Genomic DNA, 27,923 nt, shown 5'->3' on the forward strand with positions numbered 1-27,923 from the left:
GGCTCCAGAACAATAGATTTCTCACCAGAGGATGAAATTTCCAGTTGGTACTAATTTTGTAGTTCTGCCTCCCACTGCCCAGTTGTATAAATAGCATCTTCAGTGTGGGATCCATGGATTATGGGAAATAATCTGTGGTGTGACATGCACTAGCACCACCAGATATTCACGCCCCCGTGCAGCGATAGCAGAACCGTAATTACCAATCCTTGGATCTCTACGTGGAGATGAATAATCGGTGACTATGAAGAGCAGTTAACCTGAACTGCCAAGAAGCTGGTTGTTACAGCTGACAGACGCTAGGTTCACCAGGAGGACGGTCATGTGCACGTGTTCGGTCCCCGGGCAGCTCCAGACATGTCTGCGGTGTGTCAATCGAGAGCCTTGTTCTCTCCAGAAGTAGCTTTGTTTTAAACCTCTACCCACAGTCGCCTCTGACGGTCGACTTGTAAATACAGGAGGAGAGAAAATTCACACCCGTGCTCTTCAGTACGCTCTGACAACTGCGTCGTAGCATTGTGTGTGTGTGCGTGTGTCCGTGCGTGCGTGCGTGTGTGTTTATTGGGAATTTCACAGCGCTGGAGTGTCAGTAGGGTAACTGATTGAGAACATGTGTCCTCTGGTAGATCCGTTCAATTCTGGCCACTCGGGATGTAAATATTTCAGCGCGGGGGTTCAGGTGACGTCAGGTCACTTCTGCCGTGACACTTTGACACTTGACACAGCCCCCTGGCTTTTAAACGCTACATCCTTCACGGTGTCTGTGGTTTCAGAAGAGTGCATTCCCTCCTTGCCCTTAACCTCTGAGGCTCACCTCCGAACAAGGGGGACTGCAAGTCTGGCACAGTCCTCCAGTCTCACACGCCAACACCACCGATAGCAACTTTCTACGTGGCATCTTTCATCACAGTCACAACCAGAGATCCAGCAAAAACGAGGACCATTACACTCGGCTGCAAACCTTAAAGGGAGTCTATAGACCAGAAATGGACTCTGATTGACTACATTAAACAGAGTGTGTAAACTGTTTTTTTTACCTTTGGTTTATTATGATTTTTTTGGCCCTGACAATTCTAGCCAGATCCTCCCTCTTTGGCTTCAGCATGGGTGACTGGTCTGGTGGGACAGAGTTTCTATATAGAATCAGCCACACAGCCGGTGTTCAGTGCCTGAGTATGATGCACCTTGGCCCAGGAACACCCCTACATGGAGCTCCACTGGCTTCCCCAGCACTATGCTTGAGACTGTACTCTTAATATACTGCACCTCACCACAAAATCCTATTAAGATGTTCAGCTATATCCTGCTTGTTTGTCTTCTAGGACATGTGTCCGTCTGTCAGGTTAGATACTGCTGTGAGAATTGACCCTTTCTGTCAAACAGCAGTTCTATGAACCTCAGTAGTGACTGCGAAATCTGCGCGAGGAGTTAATCAGAGGAGCAAAGGGAAAGTTTATATCACTGTGGGCCCGACTGTGCATTGCGTCATTGCTGTTAATCAGATTGTATGGATATGATTCCAAGAAATGTGCTTGAATGTGCTTCTGTTAGTCTTGTGGCTGTTTTGTTTATTTATATATTATTGATAAGCATTTGTAAAGCCATCATGAAACTGTGTCAAGAATAGGACAAGTAGAAGTTTCTTCATTTTAGCAAAGAGACACCTCAAGTATTATGATTTGGCACACACATATAAAATGGTATTTGTTGTGAGTGGCAGAGACATGTCTCTAAAAATTTACTAGGTGTCATAAATATGTAATCACATATGATTATGCTGGCTCTGATTTACGACCAATAAACGGGTAAACATTTGCATCCGTAATCAGACTGCTCTAATCATAAACGGATATTGATATCACCTTCAATAATTGTGTAGTTGCTGAAATAATGAACGAATGGCTTTGCGGGCTGGGTGTGTTGAGTGTTGCAAACCCGGCGGCACACTTTGATCTCTGTGAGCAGGACAGTGTGTCACCGTGTGTGTGAGTGTGTGTGTGTGTGTGTGTATGTGTGTGTGCATGTGTGTATGTATGTGTGTGTGCATGTGTGTGTGTATGTGTGTGTGCATGTGTGTGTGTATGTGTGTGTGTGTGTGTGTATGTGTGTGTGTATGTGCATGTGTGTGTGTGTGTATGTATGTATGTGTATGACTGCCAGCAGCACATATAGCAAATATAGAGTCCACACAGATCTGACCTGAGCTCATGTGTTCATTGGATAATCACAGGACACTACAGGTCAAGATTTTAAAGGTAGGGACGATAATATACACATGATTTAATATTATAATTATTAGTAGTAGTGTAGTAAGAGTAGTAAAGTAGTAGTACCCTTAGTAAAGTGGTCTTCGTGTGAAATGAAGACGTTGTATCCTCCAGAAGGAAGTAAAGCTGGTTTTGCGTAGTGCAGCGCAGTGCGCCGGGTCTTGTTTGCGTTTGCGCTCAATAAACCGCTGCGCTGACACACGCACAGAGCTGCGCAGAGCTGCGCACAGCCGGGCATAGTGCAAGGTACTGCGGGAATGCATTCCTGTTTTTATGGTCCCTCTTTTTATTGCTCCACGGGGCTAAATTAAATAGAAAGACACGACTTTCTTATAGTTTAAAAAATGAATGAAAGGCTAATGATAGGTTTTTGAGGTCCGGGCTGAAAAGCGTTTATTATTGCGAGTTAAGTATAAACCGTGACGAAATTGAAGTTTACAGTTACCTGGCGCACTTTAATTGTATTGCGATGCTCTGCCCTGGAGCAGACGCCGCTGTAACCTCCCTCCCTCCCTCCCTCTCTCATATTATATATATATATATATATACACACTCTAAAAAAAATGTGAACTTGAACACATTCTGTGTTTGTTCAAGGACAACACAATTGTGTATTAAAATTCACCAAATCACAACACGTGTCTTTTTAACTCAAGTCTATGTGGGAAATTTGTAATTTGGTAACACAAGATTGTGTTGTCCTTGAACAAACACGAAAAGTTTGAAATGTAACACATTCGTTGTAAGAGTGTATATACAACTATATGTATAATTGTATATTGTGTGTGAGTATAAATATAAATACACGAATACACATTAGAGCGTAACATTTCCAACCCATTGTTACTGTGTAGTTGTACTGTGTGCGCCTTCCACACACACACTCCTTCACCGTAGACATGAACACATTATCTGCACTGTTGGCGTGTAATATAACATCGACTGCCATCTTTAACCGGCTGATGTGAGATTTTGGGTTAGAAAGTTTCGGGAAAAGATCAAATAAATCTGTGCGGTGCAAATCCCAGGGGAGGGCACAGCAACGCAGGCAGATTGAAGCAAATACTGCCCTGATACACGTCCGTGTAGTTGCACCCTAACTGCTAGATGGAAATGTCTTTCCTTTTTTTAAAGACTTCATTTATTTAATTATTTCTTGTTCTTTAAAGTTAATGTGCAACATCAAAGGAACAATATAGTCTTTGAAGTACCATGGGGTAGGATCACTGTCTCATCTCCCCTTAAAGATCCTCGCAATGACGCTCAGAAAGTCATCCCATCTCCAGCAGAGGAAGAGAGGCTCTCTCTCTCTCTCTCTCTCTTTGAACATTACATTGTCAGGTTTTCAAGCGTTAAGAAATAGAGCAAGAGACCCCAAAATGTACGTGATGGCCCGTGTTCCCCTTCTGTGACACTGCTGCCTGGTGTGTTTATGGATAGTTATGGAAATGCATGCATAGCCTAAAGAAAGAAGCAATAATCTCGACGCCTATACAAATACAAATAGAAACCGTGGTTTTAAAATATTAGGATTTAGGTCTATTCTGTGTGTGTGAGAGAGTGTGTGTCACACAACTGAAAGGGAAAACGGTGGTTTTTAAAAGATGTGTTTGGTATGAATGTGTGTAGTGCCAGGATATGATGCTTTGGATCCCCTTTGTGCATTTATCCACAATAAATAAAAACTAAACACATAAAGGAATGAGTGTCAGGGAAGAGAAACAGCAGATGTGTGTGTGTGCATGCCGGGCCCCACAGGGTTAAGTCAAACCCAGATGCAGGTCTTGAAAGAGACGCAGCCTGTGTCTTTAAAGTGGATGTAGCAACAGAGGGATTGGGAGGATAATGCTATTGGGGCGGCGGATCACTTACTTCTGACGTCCCGGAGCCTCGGGGAGTTGGCTCAAGATCGCTAGGCTTTGATAAGGTCCTGGCAACTTAGTAGCAACTTTGCTTTAAAAACCAAAAAAGCCGTCGAAACCAGTCGCTGACACATTCAAACGGCTCTCGGTAGCCCACGCCGAGGCTACGTGGTCGGGTCCAAAAAAGCGAGAGCCCGCTCCGGCAAATCGACAGATGTAGGCGCTTGAAAACGGGCGAGCAGAGCGAATTGTTTTGTATGTAGCTTCCGGGACCGGGCCGGCGGTGCCTCGCTTTGATGTCCGCAGTTAAACCCGCAGCCCGGCGCTCGCGCTGGAAGAGCCTGGAGGAGCGGGGCTGCGCGCGCTGCCTGCGGGACTCGGCACTGGGGCAGAGCGGGGGACGCGGGCGCGTTTAGGGGGAGAGAGGGAAAAAGAGGCACTGTGCGGGACCCCCCTGTCGGCACGGGAAAACAAAGGAGAAGCCAGTGCACGGGACCGCGGCGCGGTGGCAATTGTGGATTACTTTTGATTCTGTGTTTTGCGGGTGAAAAGGAGGTGTGTGTTTTTTTTTTCTCTCTCTTCTTCTTCCCTTGCTTTTCTCTCTCTCTGCGAGGAGGGCTCAACTGCTAGATCGATGGTAAGTTACAAGCATGCATGTGATCCCGGCGATGGCCCCTTTCCAGATCGCTTTGATGTGCAGTTGGCTCGCTTTGAAGTGCAAAAAAAAAAAAACCTCAACTATTTTTGATCTGGCTTTAGGCGAGAGAAGGGGGGAACAGAGGAGGAGTGGATGTGCTGTTTATACAGATCGATGTTTTTGTGTTGGTTTGTCTCTTTTTTGGGTGCAACAGTAGATTTTTTTTATTGTTATTATTAGGGGGGGGGGGAGTTAAAAAAAAAAAAAAAAAAAAAAAAAAAAAAAATAGTGGGGTTTGTGTGATGTATCCACCCCCTCCCCTACACGCACACCCCCCTGTGAGCAGTGAAGAGGGGCTGGTGCGGGCTGGTGGGTCAGTTGCTGCATGGGACGGGTACAGCACGCTTCTACACGTCCTATAAGGAAACCGGGCTTCATGTATAGACTCCGTAGCCCCTGCACGATCGGATTATGCTTTGATTCTGCGCCTCTTTCTGGGTTGGATTTATAATAACGCGGAGACGGGAATAGATCTGCGCTCCCTGGCTTTTGAAGTAGCCCACTTTCTTCTGCTTTTTACGGGGTTTTTCCCCTTTTTCTTTTCGTGTGCTTTATTTTAATGCACATACGCTGGCTGTGCAGAGCGGGCGTCTTGGGTCAACAGGATGATTGTTGCACAGCTGCTCTCGCCGTAAAGCAAGAGTATCCTACCGGAGACCCATGCGTGTAGGTTGGATCTTTTAAATGTTTTTATGGATCTGTTATTTTGTTTCCCCCCCTGTCGTGTGTGCTGTTTTGCGGATGAATTGTCGGAGTGGGTGCTGGGTGCTTGGGAGTGGGGATTGATTGAACCCTATAGGCGCTGCAGCCTCGCTGGTGTTTACCGGACGGCTCGCTGCCTGGTATCGATATGATACTAATTGGCTGTATGGGTTTGATGGAGCTGATTCACCCCCCGGTTCCTTTATTGGGGGGTTTGTGCTCTTTTGGCACGGCCTGTCTTTATTCTTCAAACGGTATGCTGCTTTTTTTTTTATTCCCCTCCTCTATACATTTTAAAATGTATTGCACAAAAGCGTGGCGTGTGATTTAACCCTTCAGCTGCTGTCAGGTCTCATGGCTTTGCTAATTGTGAGTGGAAGTTATAGGTTGCTGGTCCGAGTGTCACACCGCCGTTGTGAAGGGAGGGGGGGGGGTCGATTCACTTTGATCCCCACCGGGCTTTAATGCACCTTATTTATTAATTACACCCCTGTGTACCTGCTCGGACGGGGTGCTCTGTCGGTTTTTATTTCCCGCACTGCTTGTGTTTTAATCGACTGCAGGCAAGTGGGGAGAATGAGAAACAGATGTCAGCTCTGTGACGCATACTGTAGTGTTCTATGGCAAATACAGTGTGTGAGTGTGTATCTGCTTCATTGTATCTGTCAAACTTTCCGTGCACATCAAAGTAAGAGGGGTGCTATGATGGCGAAGCGGCTGTGTATTGTAACGTTTGATTTTGTTGCAGATCCCTGTATAAATGTGGTTAAATCAGGATGCATGTTCAAAGGGGGGGAACTTTTTGTGACGGCGTTTATGTGTGTTGAAAGTCTGCTCTCGTATCATTACAGATTTTGTAGTATGTAAATCTAGCATTTTCCCCATAAAATATATTTTTAGATTTACTTCGCGCAGATTAAATATACAGATGTCATTCATGCCGCGGGCTTTTCCCCCCTCTCTCCTTCTCCCTCTCCCTCTCTCCCCCCTTCTTTCTCTCTCTCTCCTCTCTGTAAAACCTGAACGGCTCTGAACAGGCTGTTTACTGCGCGGCTCTTTGAAGTCGGGCGGATCTGGTTTTGATCAGATCAATACTTTCTGTTTCAGAGAGGAGGAGAGGAGCTCAGAAGATCCCCCGCTGACTAGAGAGAGAGTGTGAGTGAGTGAGAGAGAGAGAGAGGATCACGAAGGAGGAGGAGGCGAGAAGACCGTCAGTACCTCCAGCTCGGAGCCATGAGCAGGTTTCTGGCGGAGCACCTCAGCAGCAGCTTCAGAGAAGATGCCCCTCGGCCGCCGGTGCCGGGAGAGGAGGGAGAGGCGTCCGGCCCCCATCCCAGCAAACTGTCCGCCATGAGGTCCCACAGCCACCAGGCTAAGCCCGCCGTGGTGGTCGCGGCGGCGCCCCCCGGGTCCACACCGCGCCGCAACGAGGACGGCCTGGGGGAGCCCGAGGGCAGCGCCTCCCCGGACTCGCCGCTGGCCCGCTGGACCAAGTCGCTGCACTCGCTGCTCGGGGACCAGGACGGCGCCCACCTGTTCCGGACCTTCCTGGAGCGGGAGAAGTGCGTGGACACCCTGGACTTCTGGTTCGCCTGCAACGGCTTCCGCCAGATGGACCTAAAGGATACCAAAACGCACCGGGTCGCCAAGGCCATCTACAAGCGCTACATCGAGAACCACAGCGTGGTGGCCAAGCAGCTCAAGCCGGCCACCAAGACCTACATCCGGGACAGCGTGAAGCGGCAGCAGATCGACTCGGCGATGTTCGACCAGGCGCAGACCGAGATCCAGAGCACCATGGAGGAGAACGCCTACCAGATGTTCCTCACCTCGGACATCTACCTGGAGTACGTGCGCACCGGCGGGGAGAACCAGGCGCACGGCCACCCCAACGGGCTGGGCAGCCTGAAGGTGGTGTGCGGGTACCTGCCCACCCTGAACGAGGAGGAGGAGTGGAGCTGCCAGGACTTTAAAGCCAAGGCTCTGGCCTCTGTGGTCGGACTGTCTGCCAAAGCACTTCGGGCAACCGCCCCCCTGAGGACCGCCGAGACGCTGGAGAATGGATACAGGTAAAACCCCTTGCCCTGTACACCATCTATAGAAATAGTTTTGATAAATGCATGGCCATCTGCTCACCTGTCAGTGTCAGAGGGGGGGCTTTGATGTATTTACTGGTGTTTATGCGTGTGAAAACTTCACACCTTCTCCCACTCATGGTGTTTTCTGACATTGGTAAACAGTAAGATAGCGATCTTTGCACTTTGAGTGTCATTTTGGATTATTACACCCTCCACAACAAACGCTGTTCAGAGGTGATGGTCTGCTCTGCTGGATCTGTATGAATGCACTTTTTTGTGGTTTTCTTTTTTAAGGCACTCCCATAGATGTGATAGTTCTGTTGCAACACAACAGAAACGGATTAGAAAGTGCAGAGCTTTATTTGCCACCATGTGTTTGAATCCATTGAATGCGCTGTCGTCTGATCTGCCTTGCATTATTGTGTGTGTGTGTGTGTGTGTGTGTAGGGGGGGCATCCATAAGACTGGCCTTCCTTTCAAGTAAATTGTGTCTAGCAGATGGCCCTCTACCGGCGCTCACTTGCTTCCTGTCCTTTGAACACGTTCCTCCCATAGAAGCTCATCTTGCATTGGAAGTTCTCACAGCTTTCAATCGCACGCAGAATTATGGGTCAGACACATTATTGTGATTATATGCTCATGAATAACAACATTGCCTGTGCAAACTAACTGCAGTGTGGATGGTGGCTGACAGAGATGACACCAGCTCAGGGCTTGGTGATCCGGCAGGCGGCACCGTAGGAACCCGTGGCTTTGTCACTGTCATTGTGCTTGGTTTCCTGTGATGGTTATCGATTTATCCACTCTTGGCTCGGCCTCACACGCTCTGACAGAACAGTCAAGGTGTCGGTGTCACTTTATAGAAGATGAGAGAGAGAAAAAAGGCCAAGAATGTTCTTTTTTTTTTTTTTTTGTTCTTTTATAAGATCTCTCGCCAGGCATTTGCTGACAGCTGCAAGCGCTTTGCAGTCAGGACGTTGAAAAGTTAGTCAGTCTTGTGCATGGATGTGCATCAAACACAAAAGTGGCACTTTCCTGCAGGAACAGCATCGTCAAGTCTATCTAGGTCCATGTGGCCGGGGCAACAAACTCGCCATCTGGGTGCCATTACAGTAATGTGGTGAAGCTTTCCTAATAATTACAGGAAAGCAACTCTAATCCGTTTTCTTAAGATGGTTAAAGGGAGGGGGGGAGCGTCTCATATTCATAGTCATAAGTAAAACAAAGGACCTCCCCAATTAGTTAGATGGATACTAGAGCTGATTTCTCTGAAGTGGTGCTTATTGTGTGTGTGTTTTGTGTTTTTATTGTTTGCGTCTGAATCCAAGTGTTGTCACCACACACAAGCGGTGGAAGCGCTGATTATTTGTCAGTCACCCTGTCCTGTAAAGTGTCCTGTTATTGGGATCATTAACTGTAGCAGTAGGAGCGATCATATAGGAGTTCTGTTTGTAGTTAAAAATGAACTTTGATTAAAAGAAGAAGCAACATGTTTTTTTCTAAATATTTGTGGAATTGACACAAATTACTTGTGGGGCATTTCAAACTCAACTGAGTTTTATTTAATGCAGCCAATGGACTCGGACAGATTAAGTAATAATAATCTAATAGAAGGCATTTCCAATCAAGGTAGAGGTTGGGTCTGTGACCCAGGCAGGCGTGATTTACGTAAATAATGTGCCTGTCAACACAGAGGAATCTCTTCTCAAGTTACCCTCCTTGATCAGCGCTCTCTGATCTTTCACAAAAACAGCCCCTTCCTCCCCAGCCCCCCGTGTGTCACCGAATCTCCATCGTGCCGCATGTGGAACTAATTTTGCTCCTGCTAGCATTCTTCTGTTCCCCCCCCCTGAAACCACCATCAGCACAACTCCACAACAGTGTAGTTTGAAGGGACGTGGTGGTGCTGGTGGTGGCGGAGGTGTGTGCGTGTCTTTATTTTGTTATGTTATTATTTTCCTTTTTTGGTCTTTTTTTTTTTTCCTCTCTCCTTTCTCCCTATTGCTTTTATCTTTTCTTTTGAAAACCACTGACAGAGACTAAGCATGCTTTGGAGAGAAGGAAAGGGAAGGAGCAGGAGGCTGGTGGGGGTTTGTGTGTGTGTGAGTGTTGGGGGGGGCATGAAAGAAAGAACGGGGAGGAGGGGGGGGGGAACGTGATCCCAGCTGTGCTAAATACCTGACTCTTTGCAAAAACCGCCAAAGGTCAGGCTTCGACTGGGGCCTTCGGTTTTAGTCATGCTGCTTCTCTCCCCGCTGCCCTGCCTGCAATAGGCGTTCTCATAAAAGAGAGGCCCTCCTTCCCCCTTCCCCTTCTCTCTCTTTTTTTTTTTTTTTTTTTTTTTCCTCCACTTTGCTCTTGCCCAAGCTTTAAGCTCAAGTTTTCTCCCCCCCCCCCCCCTCCCTCCCCTTCACTAGTGGAACAGGAATGCATATCACAGCAGGAGAGAGTGGAGAAAAGAGAGAGGGGGGGAGGAGGGAAGGAGCGAGGGAGAAGGGGGGGGATCGGGGCGGCAGGGAGAGAAAGGATCCAAGCGGCCCTGCAGGTCGCAAAGTGGTGGATCGGGGCCACGGCCGACAAAGGGTGCAGAGATACTAGAATTAGGGGAAGTGCAACTATCCATTAACGCAGCTGTGCTGCTCACTTAACTTTGCCGACTCCATCCATTTTTTTTTTTTTTTTGGAGGGCTGCTGTGGGGGAGGGGAGGGGAGGGGATAGTGGGAGTGGGGGGGAACATGAAAGAACATTTAGAATGGAGAAAAAAAAACCTGCAGAGCATGCTGTCACATTCCTGAGGCCCTGGAGTCGTGTGTAAATGACTCTAATTATTAAAATCAGTAGACCCTAGCGGAAAAAAAAAACAAGAGGGCTCACTTTGAAGTTCTGAAATGCACACACACACACACACACACACACACACACACACACACACACACACGCACCCTTACATATACAAAAAGGTAGAACCACATTTTTTTCCCCAACAAGGGAGAGTTTGCTTTTTATCTCAATGTTATAAAAGAAACCACAGCAACTTGTTGGTATGAGAGAACCTTCAAAACAAAACTACATGCACAATAACAAAAGTGTCTGGTTTCCTTCCAGGTCATACCGGCGCGTCGATCCGGTCAACCCCTATCATGTCAACTCGGGGTACGTCTTCGCTCCGGCCACCAGCGCAAATGACAGCGAGATCTCCAGTGACGCCATGACGGACGACTCCATGTCCATGACCGACAGCAGTGTGTAAGTATCGCAGGGGAAATTGGTCTGATTTTGGCTTCGGATATGAATTACGGTTCCTTCTCCACTGTGAAAGTGGTTCATAGATTCTGTCTGGAGAGTTTCTGCCGTTGGTTGTTTGAAGTCGTGAAAGGTAAATGGAGAACATTGTGGTTGGCCTTCGGGAAGAGGCCATTCAGATGGTATATTGAGCAGTTTAGGAGCAAGACGAGAGTGAAAGACCTCCAGATCCATCCAGTGTAGTCAGAAATAGTGTGTTGTTGAGGGGCCTGTGCCTGTTTGGGTTTCTTGCCCCTCCTTTGTTTGGCCTGCATTTAAACATTGCTTGGAGTGCTAATTGGTGCCTCTGTATACTGACACGGTCACAGGAAGTGACCTAGGGAGGGTTCCTGTATTTAAGGCACTTTAAACTACGCAATAAAGTATAGTTTAGTCTTTTAAGGGATTGCTAATGTTCCTGTTGAGGCAGAAACAGCCAAAACTACCTCAAAATCATTCCCCTGTTCTGTACAGTCATATTCGTTATACTGTTGGTAGGATTTAAAATGACTGATTCTTAGTTGTTGTAGTTGTAGTGTACATAGTCTAGTGTATCTGACCTGTGTATCTGGGTTTGTGGAGAACTGAGAGAAAAGTGTGACCAAAATAAATCCATGTTAAAAGTAAATCCATGTTTTAATCTCCTGCTTTGTTTGCCCTGTGCTCACATGTGTGTTCACACTAGAACTGTTCAAAAACTTTTTTTTTTAAGCTTTGCATAGTTAGGTGCCTTTGAAGTTTTTGCAAAGATGTTTCAGATAAAGTTTCTTCTTTGGTGGTTTGTTATAACCCCCAACATTCAACAACCCCCCCTCCCCACAAAGACACACACAAAGAAGAAACAAAACAATAAATAAGTAATATCCCACCCCCAAGAATTCCCCTGAAGAGGTCTGTGAGATGTGTAAAGTTTGTATGTGTGTGTGATATTTATATATATATATATATATATATATATATATATATATATATATATATATATTATCCAATTGCTTTCAGTTCAGAGAGAGAAAGAGAAAATAGACACACAGGGCTTAAGACAAACTCATTGAAAAACGTTGGCAGTAAATAAAAGCAGCCTGGGTCACATGGTGATTTCCACGCCTTCTTACTGGGCCGGGTTTAGTGTGATCATGTGTCAGCGGGGCATTCTCAGGGTTAGTCATTTCTGGACCACAGCACAATCACCTGGGACTCGCAGCGCTGGGATTAGGACACCCCCACATCCCGAGCCGCCCCCCACCACCTCCCCTTCAACTCCTTCCATCTTCTTTGCACTGGTGCCAATTGTAGGACCATATAGACAAGTGCAGGGAGTGAGAAATAAAGTGCATGGCGGATGAAAGGCTTAACTGAATCGCTTTCAGCCTATTGTTAGTCCAGGGGAGCTTAGGGGGATAAGAGGGTGGCAGGCTGCTTTGAAAATTAGTTGCACAAGTGAATAGGAGATCCCTGTAAAGCAGCACATGAAAGAGGCCTGGCTGTTTTTCCTGCCACTACAATAGTCGGGCCATCGCAGACTGGGGAAAGCTTGTGGGGAAGCTGGGTTGATTAAACTGCTGGGGGGGGGGTGATATTTGTGAGAGGGAGAGGGGATTTGAGGAGCTCACAGTAGTGGGGTCGTCTTTCTTTGGGCTGGAGAACACAAGGGGCAGGAGTAGGGGCCGGGTCGGGCCAGGCGGGGAGGTCTGGTCTGGTGTGCCCCGGTTCCTCCGGTCTTGTTCGGCTCCTCACTGCCACAGCCTTTGCGTGCTCCGGTCACTAAAGATTTGCTCACCAAGTTCAGGACGAGAGATGTATTAATGTTCGCGAGTGGGATTTGTTTTTAAAGTGTTTAATTGTGTCGCTCCAGATTGTTTGGTGTCGGTTGTGAGTTAATCTTTTGGTGGATATTTGTTGAAGCCCCTTAGTGCAGATCCTCGCAGCGGCTGTAATGAGTGTTGATTTGTTGCGATTTCAGCAGCTCGTGATGGGGAAATGTCCAGGCTATGATGTTGAAGTGTGTTTTATTTTCTATATCTTCCCCAGCTCTGAGAGAGAGCAGTTTGACTTCAATATTTCAGGGGCGGCTCGGTCCCAGTGTTGGTATTGTCAGATCTCTTCCACTTACTTTTTCATGAACAAATGTACGCCGTCTAAATTACAATTATAAAATTTCCATAAACACCATTGCAGTATTTAGAGCATTACTTAAGCAAGCTTCCTTTTTCTTTTTTCTCTTCCCTTCCCTTTCTTTTTCATGTGGCGGAGTGAAATAGAAAATCTGCTTCCTCCTCGTTGGGGGAACAATTTGATTAGTATGTCTTTTTATTATGGTTAAAAGGCACAGTGAGAATTTAAATCTCATTTCTAGATAAAGAAAAAAGGAAAAAAGAGGATTTTTTGCTTATATCTTATTTATGGATTTACTTTGGACGCAGGGGAATGCTGCTGTGCGAACTTCAAACATTACCTTATCTTACAAACCAGGCTTTTGATGTTGGTGAGATCAGAGGCTCGTTTCAGAGTCATTGCCAAATGAAGACGGGAGTGAATGCATATGCGCATGAGTGTGAGATTTCAAAGAGGCAGTAAAACTGCATTTGGGCTAGGTCAGACACTTCTAAGTTAAAAAAAAAGGCTAAGATAATTGGCCCGGCTTAAATGGCAGCTGACTGGAGTGCAGACTTCAAAAAAGATTTAAAAAAAAAAAGAGAGAGAGAGAGACAGAGACATACACAGGGCTCCCCAGAAAGCCCGACTTAAGGGCTCGCCTTGTGCAAGCCACATGTTTATAATTATAAGGAACGGCATTATTCTTTTAGTCACATTCCCAACATAAAATGTGGTAGATTTTTGCGAATATCATATGTAGAACAGATCTACTTTTTTAAGAAGTGTTGTATTGTGGTATTTTTTGTTTTGTTTTTTCCATTAAGATAAGTGTTGAAGACACACAGTGATTAATAACAGACCTTGGTGTTTCTAGTTCTGAGTCCTGAGGAGGACCAGAGTGATATTATTGGGACTGTAGTGGGATGAGTGTGAAATTACAGTTATTGTGTCGTTGCTTTCAACTCATTCTGCCAAAGTAAGATGAAAGAGACCGAGAATAATGGTTAATGATAAATAAAAACCACAACTGGCACAAGTTATCTAGGTTAAAGCTGGAACAGAGCTTCCTTGTTTGGTTTGTTTGTTCACGATGCATCTCGTGTAAAGTTAAACGTAATCTGATTCGATGGGGCGAAAAAAAACACCTAAACACCTCTCAAACTGCCACGTTTCAGCCGAAGCGATGTCACTGATCTAATTAATCCATCTGTCTGTTTCTTTGTGTGGGTGGGTTAATGTGTTTTTTTTCTTGTTGTTTAATTGCTTGTCAGTTGTGTGGAGGAGTGTTGGCTTTTGGATCCACACCATAGGGTGGTTGTCGGTGCACTTGATGACCTATCTAGAGCAAACAGCCGGCTCCTTGAGTGGCTGGTGCACATTTGGTAGCAGTGAATCATAGCTGCGTGTCGCGAGTTCAAAGCACCGGGACATTCTTCTGTTGTGCAAAAAGAGACGCAAACCTGAGTTCATGTGGAGGTCTGGGAGCTGCCTGGGTGCGTTGGTGCTGGTTGAGGTGGACCTCCATGGTCTTGGGTGGAGTGGGCTGGGGTGGGGGTTCGGCTCAGTCCCGAAGGAGAGCGTCGGGCTGTTTCTGTGTTGTGTGTTCTTCACTCATGCCCCTCCTGTTGTTCCCTTTGCAGAGATGGCATCCCACCCTACAAAACTGGGTCCAAGAAGCACCTGCAGAGAGAGATGCATCGCAGTGTGAAAATGAACGGCCAAGTTTCTCTACCTCACTTCCCTGTAAGTGCCTTGATTTATTGACAACATTTATATTGTTATCCTCTTTGTTCAAAGTGGGCCCTTTCCCCTGAGAGAGGTTTTGGTTTTTTTAATTCACGATTCGACATCAGATTGGGTTGAGGAACATTAGAATACAAACTCTTGGGTTGGTTCATTTATTTGTATTACCTTTACCTCCCAACTCCATCTATGTGTCCCAGTGTGACACACACACACACACACACACACACACACACACACGTGTGCGCGCACACGTCTGGTAAATTGGGATTGTATGTTGTTGCCAGGCCCGTTAAGTGTTTGTGACACTCACATCTGTCAGAGCTGGATCTCCAGGCTTGAAGCGTATTAAAGAAAATCAAATCAAAAGATTGTTTTTATGTTTTTAATGATCTCCCTAATAGTTAATGCTAACAACAATGTGACTACTGGTGCTACTACTACAACTGCTCCTAATAAGAATACTAATAATAAGTAAATTGTATCACCAAGACTTGTAAATGAGATCTGTCCTGGGGCGCCCAGACTGTGCTTTGATCAGTGGCTGAATAGAGCCAGCTTGTGGAAAAGTGACAACTTCCAACAGTGTGGCTCTTTTTCCTTAACCCCCCCACTCCCCTCCACACACACACACACACACACACACACACACACACACACACACAGAGCCCCTTCTCTGGGGTCGGTAGTCTTCAGGCTTCACTCAGACAAGCAAGGCCGGGTTCAGAGGGGGGACGAGAGAACAGCCACTCTTTGCCCCCCCATCCCCCCCAAAAGAACTGCTTGCTGTCGATTTTTTTTTTTTTTCCCTCCCTGTAATGTTCCCCACTTGATTTGGAGATCTTCCCCTCCTCCCTCGGTGCCGCAGCTCCAGGCAGCCAGGCTCGGCAGTATCGCACTGGTATTTGCCGGCAGGTTTTTTTATTTTTTGTCGCCTCCCACCCTCCCCTGATTTATTTATCCTCGCTCTCTTCTTTCCCTTCCCTTCATCATGTCTACAAAGAGACGAGGAGAAGGAAAAGGGATAGAGTGAAGATCCAGGAGAGAGAAAAAAATAGCAAGAAAAGGGGAATAAAAAAAAATATATAGGACACCATTGAGATGAGGCGACTTCAGAGCTACCCAGTGTGTCGCCAGGAAATAAATTACTGCTCCTCTTCTGATCCGCAAACCGTTTGACTCCTCCACTGCCCCGCCCCCCCCGAAACATCTCCCTTTCTTTATATTTTTTAATTTTCCGTCCCTCTCCTCTCTGTTTATATCGCGCCTTTCTTCCTCGAGTTAAAGCCGCCGCCCCTCCCACCCCAGTGTGTTTTTGATGTTTGACAACGGTCTTTGAAGCCGCCTGACTTCAGAGTGGCTGCTGATGGGCTGGTTGTACTACAGAGGGAACAAGCGGGGGCTCCTCGGAGCGCGACCAACTGCTCCCGCCGGCGGCCAGCGATGCCAGCGGCGGCGGGGACAGCGGGGAAAGGGGGAGGAGGAGGAGGAGGAGGAGAGTAAACGCGGGGCTCCATGAGGCCGTGGCAACAGTCGCTGCTCATAAAGGCTCTCGCGCTGCCGAGAGGGTAGAGCAACCAGCCCGGGCGCCATCCTCTCCTCTCGCTCTCTCTCTTTCCTGGCGTCTTTCTCTCCCTACCTGGAGAGCCCGGCCCGGACGGCGGAGGAGGAGGTGGCTGTTGTGTTGGTGCCGCCCTGAGCGATGTGGCTGCCCGTCGCCGTTCCTGCCCCTTCCCGGACCCTGGCTCAATGTTTCTTCTCTCTTCCCGTGTCTGCAGAGAACCCATCGCCTGCCCAAGGAGATGACACCCGTGGAGCCGGCCACCTTTGCCGCGGAGCTCATCGCCCGGCTGGAGAAGCTCAGGCAGGAGCAGGAGACCATGAGCAGCCTGGAGGAGCGGCTGCAGCAGATTAAAGAGGTGAGGACAGAGCCCGAGCTCCTGGCGGTGACCGGAGGAGGAAGTGTCTTGTTTTGTTTAGCCATCGTGCAGTTGGGTTTTTGTCAGTCTTGTATTCTGTGCCCATATACTGACCTTTCAATTTGTTAATTTAGTCGGTATCTTCTCATTCTAAATAGTCTTCTATAACATCGACAGCTGACACACAAGCCCACATATGTGAGCGCTGGAGAGGCATGCTGTTCAGCGTGTTCGGTTCCTGTGCTTATTATTTTTCCTTTGTCTGCCGCACGGATGCTTTAATGCACATGCTAATTAAAAGCCTCCTTGTTAGCAGAGGAAGGCTCTCTGACGGAAGCCAAAGCACACCGATGGATGAATAGATGTTATTTCAACTGATTAACGTGGAACCATGTTGGTTTCACACAAACAATAGGATCCTTGCCAGCATTGAAACATTTGACAACGTTTTTTTGGTTTTTATTCAATGTATTTATTTTACTTCATTAATATTTTTAACGGATGCCGTAGGCAGTGTGTGGCATCAGTGCCTTATAGAAACATCACCGTGAGCCCAAGGAAGTTTTCCTAACCCTGTCCTGTCTGTGTGTCTGCAGGAGGAGGAGAGAGACGATGGAGAGGTGTCTTCTGGGAGCGGGCAGCTCGCCTCCGTCACCAGCACAGCCCACCACCAGACCCACCCCCTGGGGCTGCTGCCCGCCGGCTCGTGTGAGGAAGACCCCCAGGCCATCCTGGACGAGCACCTGTCCCGGGTGCTGAAGACGCCTGGGTGCCAGTCGCCCGGGGTGGTCCGTCACTCCCCGCGCTCCCGCTCCCCAGACCGCCACCACCACTCGCTCCACCACGCCAGCGGCACCAAACTGCAGCCCCCCATCCTGGGCTCCCCCTCGCTGCCCTACCCTCTGAACTGTGGGTCTGCAGGGGCCGGCAAGGCTTTCCTTGCCAAGCAGGCCACCAAGCACATCCACCACCACTACATCCACCACCACGCCGGCCCCAAGACCAAGGAGCAGATCGAGGTGGAGGCGGCGCAGAGGGTCAAGTGCCAGTGCCCAGGCAGTGCCGACTACTGCGCTTACCCCAAGTGCAGGAGCCATGGCAAGGAGCAGGGTGCGGGCCCCACGGAGCCGTTCACATTCGGGTGAGTGTGTAGAGAGAGGTGGGGGAGTAGCCATGGGGGTGGGTCCAGTCAGTCATACCTCCTCATGTCAGGAATCATGTATGAGCATCTCAAACTCAAATACACCTTTAAATCTGAGGCTCAATACAGACCATATTATATCTGATTTCATTACAAAGCTAAACCTGGCGTGTGGTTCTAATCACGGTGTCTGTTCTTTGTCGTGTGCAGCAGCCGGTCCAGCACGTTGTCCAAGAGAGTGTGCAAAGCCGGCGACGGAGGGGCCCCTCTGAATGGGGAGGTGGGGGGGCAGGCGACCACTCCCCTGCAGCTCCCCACGGACGGCACCGACCGTTCGCAGAACGTGTGGCAGTGGATCCTGGAGAGCGAGCGGCAGAGCAAGCACAAAGCCCACAGGTGAGCCCCCCTACCGAGGCGCCCGGCGGTTCAGTTTTGGGCAGACGGCCGCAACTGTGTGCGCCCATCCTGGTGAGGCCTGGGTCCACACGTGGTCAGAAGGTGCTGACCGCCACCTCTCTCTCCTGTCTCCCTCAGCACCCAGGGCACCAAGAAGGGCTACAGCGTGGACTCGTCGCGCGGTGCCCCCGGGGACCGGTCCGGCCGGCAGCACACCTGGGGGGGCAACAGCCACGCGCGGACGCACCAGCCCGCACACCCCTTTGTCCAGGACCCGGCCATGCCGCCCCTGCCCCCCCCCAACACTCTGGCCCAGCTGGAGGAGGCCTGCCGCAGACTGGAGGAGGTCTCCAAACCCCCCAAGCAAAGGTAAAGAGGGTGGCACTCTACAATTTCCAGTGCTGATTGGCTGTTGTAATCAGAGACTATATTCAGCAATATTATCCCATGGCAAGATGTTTTTGTTAGTTTCTTTTTTGGATGTTGGGTCTCCTGCCCCCCGCCCCCCCACCTCCCTCCCACCTCCCTCCCACCTCCCCCCCAGCCTGTATGAATGAATGAATGACTGACTGACCAGAGTCACTGTTTTTCATTCGCTCCATTATTATGGGCGCCCTGCCGAGCACTCGCCATGTTTTTAAACTCTCAGGTAATTAACGAACAGCTTTATCATTTCCCCAGCACTTATTAACATTCCCAATTTCATATTTCCTCTCAGGCATTCAACATCAAGCCTTCAAAGAGACAGAAGTCACCCTGTGTCTTTCCTAAATGGGAACACGCCTTTATCGACTCCTGCGCTTCAAACAGAAGAGTGAGTCTCTTTTTCTTGTTCTTAGACTTTTTTTTTTTTTTGTAGAAAGTGGTCTTTTAGGTTAGCAGGCACTTTCCTTTGAACTTCTTCCCTCGTGTTGAATTATTTATAGTCGCAGTGAAAAGAATACAGCAACACGGGATGAAAAGATATTTACACCGACAAACAGACGCGCACACGCAATTCAGAGAATCCGTGCTCGTGCGGTTAACATAACCTCAATTAAAGTTTTTTTTTTGTTTTTTTTCTATATATATATCTTCAGTCAGTTTGTTTGAAGTTAGGACAGGGCCACCTGACTACAGCCTTTTATTTTTAATTGGCTGACCTTAAGTCAACCAGCTGTCTGTGCTAGCAGGGTTTTCTGAAGTTGTGCTACAAAGACTTGGAAGAAATTATGAAGACTAAATTACCGTGGGTCTGCCCTCAGCGACCTCTTGACTCGCACACTACAGGCTGCGTCTGCAGAGCGCTGGTTGGCTCCGTGTGGCGTCCTCCGCTGTACGGCAGCAGTCGGTCTGGCCTGGTCTTCCGCCAGGCTTTTGTGATAAAAACAAGTCTTACACCACTGGCTGTGCTGCCATTCAAATCCATGAGCAAGAAAGAGAGAATTTTGCGAGAGTTTTTGGGAATAATTCAGATTTTTCTATAATGGTCCTTGTTTTTTTTTGTGCCAGAACTTACTGTCGCACACACATTGTACAGAAATTCACTATAAATGAAAGAGGTATTTATTGGGTTTGCGTTGCGATTGTTGTCCTGCAGATTCAAAGAGCCAAAGAAGCACGCGGGGGCGCATGGCGCGCTGGGCACCGAGCTGGTCGTCACTTACTTCTTCTGCGGGGAGGAAATCCCGTATCGCAGGATGATGAAGACGCACAGCTTGACATTGGGGCACTTCAAAGAACAGCTGCGCAAAAAAGGCAATTACAGGTAAATACCATGTATTTTTCTCCCAGAATGCAATGCATGTCAATATTGTGTTTGTTTTTGTTGTGGTTCTTGCTATGCAAAGGCTTGCTATAGGGATGCACAAGCCTAACATTAGGAGAGAGTGGGGGGGATTACAGCTGGGGAAATTTGAGTGCTGTATATTCTACATGGTGGAGGCGGAGTCAGTATTTGCAGTTGGGTGGGGGGGGGGGGGGGTTGATCTAATTTAATTTGCATTCAATATCTTTCCTTCTGAGGGGAAAGGGAGGGAGTCGCTCAGAGACATTTAAAATGACTTCCACCAATCCTGACCAACTGGCATTTCATTTTAATCCAGTCTGTTGACTTCGCTGCAATGTGAGCAAAACTATAGGTGACCTCTGTCGTGTGTGTGTGTGTGTGTGTGTGTGTGTGTTTGTGTGAGTGTCTTTAGGGAGGGTGGGGGTGGCCTGTGCTGTGCTGTGCTGTACTGTGCAGGAAAGGAAAGGAAAGGAAAGGGAGAATTTTAACTGGAGTGCTTTGGTCACATCTGGCCTTGATTTTCCTCGTAAGGCACACTTAATAAGCATGTCTTTGAAGCGCTGCCCATTTTATGCACAAAGACTCGCACAAATGCTAGACTCTCCGATTATTTAATGATTGTATCAGGCAACATTGTGTGCACCTAGTCGCTTTAAAAAACAGCTACAGATATGAAATCACACACACAAACCCATGTCTGAGAGGAGTTCACATGTGCCGTTTCCTAATGCGAAGGTATGTTAACAATACTGTAGGATTTTTTTTATATGAAGATTGCAAGCCGAGGGCTTCAATGGCAGGGAACGTGTGGAGTTGGGTAATTTCAACATGGCAGGAACTCAACAAAGAACAGTAACGCCAGTTCTGCCAGACTATATTAGTGCCAGATGTTGCAGAAAGAAAATCTTGCCACATAAAACATGTTTCAGTGAAAAGATTTTTTTTTTTTTTCAGCAAATAAGTGCAGTGTTTCTTGTTTGAAGCTTTTGTGGGGGAGGATGTTGCTTTTTCCTGAGAAATAGGGTTATAATTATGTGAAATGTCATGCCTTTTTTTTGGTTATTTACCGAGATCCAGTGTGTTCCCTCCGTCACACAAGTCCTGTTGTCAATTTCACACTCGGCAACTCCATTGGGAATTTAAAGCATCTTTTGTATGAAGAGAAATAACCTCTTAACCACACAGGAGTTTTATTATTATTTATTTATTTGAATATAATTTGATTAGGTTTTAAATTGTGGGTTCACATTTTTCTGTATGTAGAAAAGGCTTTTGTTTTGTTTTTATTTTATTATTTGAATGGATTTTTTTTTTTGTGTGAACCTTGCGTGAAAATACTATCAGTTGGGGACCTAATAGTCTTGCTTTATGTGTGTGTGTATAATGTATATAAAACAAGCAATTTAAACCCAATGGAATTCAAACCTTTACCACACATCTGTAAAACTAAGTATTTTCCATTACAAAGCTTATCATTAAAGCGTGGTTTGTGCCCCCCGCTGCATCCCCCTTTAACAGAGAGAATCATTACCGAGCAGCAGAGTCATTACTGCGCCTCGGCCCACCAACTCCTTGGCCCGGCGGTGTGTGGCCCATCGTGGCCCTTGGGAGTCTCTCTCTGTCCGTAAACAAACGGGCTCTGGCCGGCCGCAGCAGCTGGGCTAGTTTCCAATCTGTTGGAGGGCATCTGATGAGTGCCCCCCGCTCCCCCTCTCCTCCACTGGAGATCAAAACATTAAATAAAAAGGCGGGGTGGTGGCGGGGGGGAATGCCGAAAGCAGGCCGTGCAAGTGGGTGTCGGCAGCCTGCAGAGGTGTGTGCGGTGACAGGCAGACGTACAGGCACCCAAAATTTCAGCCTTCTGAATGGAAACCCTTCATTTGACGTGCATGCAATTAAGAGCCAATGGAGACGAGGAGTGTAAAGACGGAGTCGGGGTTACAGGTCCTTTAATCGCACACAAAAGCACACATGCACACGCGCACAGAGACGCACAATGTGTACTTCCACAATAACGGGGGACTCCTGAACGTGGCACGTGTGGAGTAGTGGTTAGGGCTCTGGACCCTTGAGTGGAGGTTTGTGGGTTCAATCCCCAGGTGAGCAAGGTACTTTACCTATATTGCTCCAGTAAATGCCCAGCTGTATAAATGGGTACATATGTAAAAATAATGTGATATGTTGTAACAATTGTATTGGATAATTGGATAAGGGTGTCTAAGAAATTAGATAACATAATGTGGGATTTGAGTAGAGGTGCTTTGCTTGTGTGAATTGTGTGTATGTGTGTTGTATGTGTGTGTTTTTAGTTATGTAGAAGATCTAAAGTAGAAAAAATAAATCTAATTTAAAAAACATCTAAATTAAAAAATGCAGTGACCTTTGCCCCCACAGAATGTGGCGAGAGCTTCTCCGTCTCTGTCTGACAATAGGTCCCCTGGAATCCTACCTGCCTGTTGGTTTACCAACAATCAGACCCTGTGGGGAAGGTTTTCTGCGGTGAGGGGGGGTTGCAGAAGTAAATAATGACTGTAAGATAATGAAATGACGAATAATAAAAACCTTCCTCCCATCCGGCTCGCCTGGGTTCCCTTCAGACTGTGTGTTTAAGCCGTGCCGATAGGACCGTATTTGTGTAAGACAGCGTAAAACCCCAGTGACAGTTTTTGTAGTGAATATAATTTATTCCTCTGCCAGCACTTCCTTTATAGAGCTGTTGAGCCGGCGTGTATTGTCTTCATAAGTCACACGATTGTTAACTCTGCTCAGATGGAAGGCATCAATGCCACCACACCGAATGAGTAATGGTGCTGAGGAGCAGGTGTCTTCCTGTCCTGCCAGTCTCTTGGAAACAGTGTCGGCTGTGTCATTTCATTTAAAGCGTTTATTTGAGAGGCTTGGGAAGAGCCTGTTTGAGTCCTTGCTTATTTTTTAGTGTGCTTTGAAGACCCTGTTGTTGGTTTTCATCTGGGCACCTGAGATCAGGGTCACAAACCTCACGTTTATTTTCAAGTCTCACGTTGGGGGGAAGTCGAGAGTCGGGGCCGTAGAGCGTTTAATTAACCCGCCCCTCCTCTCTGTGTTGCAGGTACTACTTCAAGAAAGCCAGCGACGAGTTTGAATGTGGAGCGGTCTTTGAGGAGATCTGGGATGAAGGAACGGTCTTGCCGATGTACGAGGGGAAGATCTTGGGCAAGGTGGAGCGGGTTGACTGAAAACGAACCACAAGCTAACCAACCACAAGACCTGCAAGACAGAAAAAAAAAAAAAAAAGACTTGAAGTTTTTAAGCTAATGTGGAGACCACAGGCACCATGCGTGACAAGCTATTGAAGGAGCCAATGAAGTATGGTGAGGAGCAGAGTCGAGGGAGAGGACTTTAAACCGATCAGCCTTAGACCTGGAGGAGGTGTATCAGAGACTCACGGTTGGGAAAGAGAGAGAGAGAGAGAGAGAGAGAGAGAGAGAGAGAGAGAGAGGAGGGTCCGCTTCACAGGAGACCCCTGTCGTCGTCTGGGCCACGACCGGAGAGAACAAAGCGCTGGTATCTATTATGACCACTGACTGGCAGTCGGAGAAGCTGACCGTTCACACGAAGACTGTCCTGCACAAAAAAAAACGTTCGGCTTCCTGGGGATCCACAACGTACCAACATCAAATTAATATTGCGTGTCTGCTTTTGTTGTGCTTGTTTTAAGTGTGCGTGCATGTGTAGGTGCATATATATGTATATTAATATATATATACGCATTTACACCCATGTATGCATATGTATTATGTTACTTTTATTATAATTAAAGTTATTAATATTTATTAAACTATACCGCCCTCACCCCCCACTCCCCAGTGTCCAGATGTTTGGACAAGCTGCTTTGAAAGTTGAGACAAGATAACAAGACAAGGATGTAGTGGGTCCAGCCCCCCCGACCGAAACGGACGCCATGAGAGTGTTTTAGGATAGGATTGCCTCTGGCCTACAAGTCAACCAGTCTTAATCTATGCTGCTGATGTTTAATGGGTTCAAAGTTTAGTTGTTTGTGTTTTTGTTTTGTTCTGGAATCAGATTTTTGTTTTCCCCGTCAGAGCTCCATCTTATGTTGCTTCTAGTGCCTTTTGTGTGGCCCAGGCATTGCACAGGAAAATGTAAGGATTGAAAGAGTCCTGGAGCACAAATCCTAACTCATGAAAAAGTCAAAACCTATAGGACGTGTTTACATTTTAAAAGCAAGAGAAAATAAACGATACAAGGAAAAGAGCCAGCACACCAAAGTGATCAAAACGATCACCCTCTTCAGAAACCGTTACCGGTGGCTGTTTTTGTGTTGTTTTTTTTCTTCTTCCTTTCAAACCGAAGACCGTATCAACAGTATTTCTGAACCGATCCCAAATATATTCACGCAACAATTTGTTTGGAGAGAGAGGAAAAAAAAACCGAAAAGTCACTCTATGGTTGAATTTTGTTTTTTGTGTTGTATTATATTCTATAAAAAGCTCTGTACATACTGTAATTATGCATTGTAAACAGCAAAGGAAAATGAATACACTACTGCTAGTGTTTTATTAGTACAGTACCTGTGCCTACATGGTGGTCTTCGCTGTGTATCCCCCTGAATTCAGGGTTTATTCCCTCGATTTACTGAAGGGTTTTATGTTTAAAATATATTTTTTATGCTTTTATTACAAGTCTTGTAATCATGTTTTATTTTATTATAAATTTTGTTTTACCATGGCATTTTTTTTTGTCCTACTTATACTGTAAATTATGCATTATATAAAAAGAGTTTCAATTAAAGATTACTTGGTACTTTAATTATTGTAATTATTAAGAGATGTAGCCTTTATTAAAATTTTATATTTTTCAAATGAAAACCTTTGTCTCTTGGTGGTCGCTTTTCCTTTTCCTCTTCCCTTCTTCCGTTCTTGGTCTCTTCCTGGTTGTTGTGGCAGTTGGGTGACCGAAACTCACTGCGGGTCGTCTTGCTGTGACGGGTGCGGGGGGGTAACGCTGAATGTGCTGGAATGTCATAAACCAGCTCCCGCTGATCAGACATTAACGTGATCTATGAAGGCAATTGGAATTCCCACCAAGCGGGGACCTGGTCAGGGTGGTCTATTGTCCCACTCCAGGGCCCACCTCTCCTGGTGGGGAACGTCTTGAGTTATTGCCTGTTCTGCTGTGTTGGGAGGGAGGGAGCTGAGCTGGGAGGCTTTCGTGTCAGGGTCATGTTCTTCGGTAGTAGAGCAGGACCAGTAAAAGACTTGAAGAATAACAAATGAGAAAATGCAATATTAAAACGACATCTATAGATGACCATCTTTCCTCTCTGGTCCGAGACTCCATTTTGCGAACGTCCACTGGAATGAGCTCTGAAAAATTCTTTGGTCATCTGTAGATCGCTTGCCACATGCAGGGCACCGACTCCAAACTCCTTTTTCATACGAAGTGTTTGCCTAATTCTGCGGCTCCCCATTAATCTGTCTCTGTCTCTGGCTTGCTCTTTTTGTCTCTCCATCTTGTGTCTCAGACTCCATCTCTCTTTGCGTCTCTGTCGCCATCTCTCTCACACTCTCCCCTCCTGCCCTGTCCCTCCAGACACATCGAGCGCCCGAACCGTACACCCCTGCCTTTTGAAGGCGTCTGGGGGCCCCTGTAGTTTTCTCTGAGAGTTGGGCCCTTTTCACGGGTGTGAAATTTTATCCCCTAGCCAAGCGAGAACGTGGAAATTTGGAGAGTTGTGCAATAAAAGTACGTAACCTCATTCCTGTCGGACAACTGTGGCATCTGGCTTGCATCACATGAACATAAATAAACAGATAAATAAATAAAGGCCCTGCTTCCTGTACACAGAATTTGAATCCTTCTCCCTGGATTCTGTCTCTTCTCCTGCGCTTGGGAGGCAGAGTGGGCTGCTCCATCACGGGGATCCTCTGTGAAGTGGATAGATGCTTTCCAAAGCATAGTGGGTCCCCATTGTTTGATTACCTTGTTTTCGGCATGAGCTAATAATAATTTAATAAAAAACAACAGTTCAGATCAATTAAACTTTCCTCTCAGGAACGTAGACATGCATTGACACGTTTTGCCATCTCCTTCTCATAACACAGCCGTAACTTTGCCATTCAGACCATTGTGTCGTAGTAATTGGCATTTATTGCGGTCATGGCCATTACAAACACGCCTGAGTGAGACTGTGACAACGCACGGCTCCCCAGGGCATGTTCGCTCACATGGCAGACACGGACGATCGAGACCGCCGAGCCTTTTGTCAACTTCCAGTGTGCGCTAAACCGTCTTTCATACCGCAGCCCTCGCTAATGTCCTTAACTGCCAGGTAAGGGAATATCTCTCGACAATCCGTTAAATTTTTTGATGGTACAATGACCAAAAAATGAAAACCGAGAAAAAGAAAGAAGGGAAAGAGAAACAGAAAGGAGAGAGAGAGAGAGAAGGCTGTTGCCAGAAGACACATCAAAGCACTGCCTTGATGTTGAACGGGCATTAATGGGTTCTGAAGGCAGGAGATTGCTTGAGAAAAAAAAAAATTAAAACCCTTCTTACAATCCCGCCAGCAATCTCAGCAAATGCATAAACACTGCAGTCGTCTGCCAGACAGAGAGGAGTTCAAAGGCATCCGAGAGTTTTCATGTAAAGTTTTGAGTTTAACACTGGCCCGGCTGCTGGCGATCCAGCTCAGCCGTTTGAACTCCCGTTTATCGAGAGCCGTCTCCCAGGCCGAGCAACGGGCCCCTCCCCGGACAAAGCGGCACTGAGGGTCCGGCCCTAATCGGTGCCTAAATGGTTTTGTAAGGATGCATTTGTGTTTCACTTTTGATATTCATTTAGGCAATGTTTGCAAAACAGGGAAGTGCTCGAGCCACGAGATTAGGAAGCAGAAGAATGAAGGTAGAAAGGGAAAAGGGAAATGTATGAAGAAATAAATAAACAAATGGAAGGAAGGAAACAAAAGCAGATTCCTCCAGTCCCTTCTCTGCCCTTCAGTGTTTGTTTCATGAAAAGGTATCTTGCAGTTGAAGTGAATTATTGAAGCAGGTGTTTGTGCTCCTGTGTTTGACACAGCAGTTTAATCCACACCCTGCCGCCGTTGCCCACCTCGGCCTGTCAGTCCAGGCTGTGATTCTTGAAAATACTTTGAAAGGGTATTTTTCACTGCACTTAATTTGCAAAGCATCCCCGGGTCCGCTGTGCTGCTCTGGGCTCTGGGCTCTGGGCTCTGGGCTGGACTCCCCACCTGTGTGTCTGTGTCCATTTATCAGGATTTCTCTGTAATGATGGGCCTGCCTCTCAATTCTTCTTGTTGCCTAAACTGTTTAATTGGGACCGATAAAATGGCCATTAAGTCATTCACAGGTTTGATCTGTGAAGGAACGACAGGAGGACAAGCACTGCAGCCCTGCAAGCAGCCCAACACCAATCTCTTAAATTAAGTTAAACTGGACCATTAGGAGAGACACAAGAGCAATCGGGTGATCAAAAACACTCAACTAGAGTCTCTCAGCAGAACTGATGAGCCAATACTCTGAACAGTGAAGAGCAACAACACAACGACATCAACTCCCACTCTCTGGGGGGGGCATACAGAAATCACAACCGGAGCTCAATGGGTGGGGCTGAATCAATTACAGGAGAGACTGAGGTGCCGGGAGGGCGTGGCCTGCTCAATGCTCACACCTAGGGTAAGAGAGAGAGAGAGAGAAAGGTGTGTTAATGACCATGATTGCAGGATGATATCCAAAGAGTGAAGATTTCTGCACAATAAATCAAATGATTAATTAATGAATAAATAGAATATTATTGTTATTATTTATTTATTAGCAGACACCCTTATCCAAGGGCGACTTACAAAATACAAGTGCAATACAAAGAGCAAAAATACAGTGCAGTTCAAGGCATAAAACATTACAAATTCCAATTTACATAATACAGTGCAATTCAAAGCATAATACATTTTACGA

General features: G+C 46.8%; 1 protein-coding gene across 3 annotated transcripts; it reads left to right on the top strand.

Annotated features, from left to right (window-relative positions):
• The first annotated feature begins 3,806 nt into the window (after positions 1-3,806).
• Positions 3,807-24,818, top strand: axin2 (axin 2 (conductin, axil)). Of its 3 annotated transcripts, none has more exons than XM_066704262.1 (11): positions 3,807-4,684; positions 6,636-7,597; positions 10,713-10,853; positions 14,624-14,726; positions 16,505-16,645; positions 17,242-17,786; positions 17,997-18,182; positions 18,321-18,551; positions 18,901-18,996; positions 19,762-19,929; positions 23,039-24,818. In XM_066704262.1, the coding sequence occupies exons 2-11, from the start codon at positions 6,762-6,764 to the stop codon at positions 23,163-23,165; spliced, it is 2,574 nt and encodes an 857-aa protein (XP_066560359.1). In that variant the 5' UTR covers positions 3,807-4,684; positions 6,636-6,761; the 3' UTR covers positions 23,166-24,818. The 3 variants fall into 3 exon arrangements, with proteins under 3 accessions (XP_066560359.1, XP_066560361.1, XP_066560360.1); XM_066704264.1 differs by lacking the exon at positions 3,807-4,684 and adding an exon at positions 4,698-4,766; XM_066704263.1 differs by lacking the exon at positions 3,807-4,684 and adding an exon at positions 5,046-5,492.
• Positions 24,819-27,923: the final 3,105 nt, after the last annotated feature.

This window comes from Amia ocellicauda, chromosome 5 (genome assembly GCF_036373705.1).
Source record: "Amia ocellicauda isolate fAmiCal2 chromosome 5, fAmiCal2.hap1, whole genome shotgun sequence".
Lineage (NCBI taxonomy): Eukaryota > Metazoa > Chordata > Actinopteri > Amiiformes > Amiidae > Amia > Amia ocellicauda.

Bases quoted from the DNA above. Each gene is read 5' to 3' on its own strand.
- axin2 (XM_066704262.1), top strand. From the start codon at position 6,762: ATGAGCAGGTTTCTGGCGGAGCACCTCAGCAGCAGCTTCAGAGAAGAT. The intron at 7,598-10,712 runs GTAAAACCCCTT...GTTTCCTTCCAG, and splicing joins ACGCTGGAGAATGGATACAG to GTCATACCGGCGCGTCGATC. The intron at 18,552-18,900 runs GTAAAGAGGGTG...ATTTCCTCTCAG, and splicing joins TCCAAACCCCCCAAGCAAAG to GCATTCAACATCAAGCCTTC.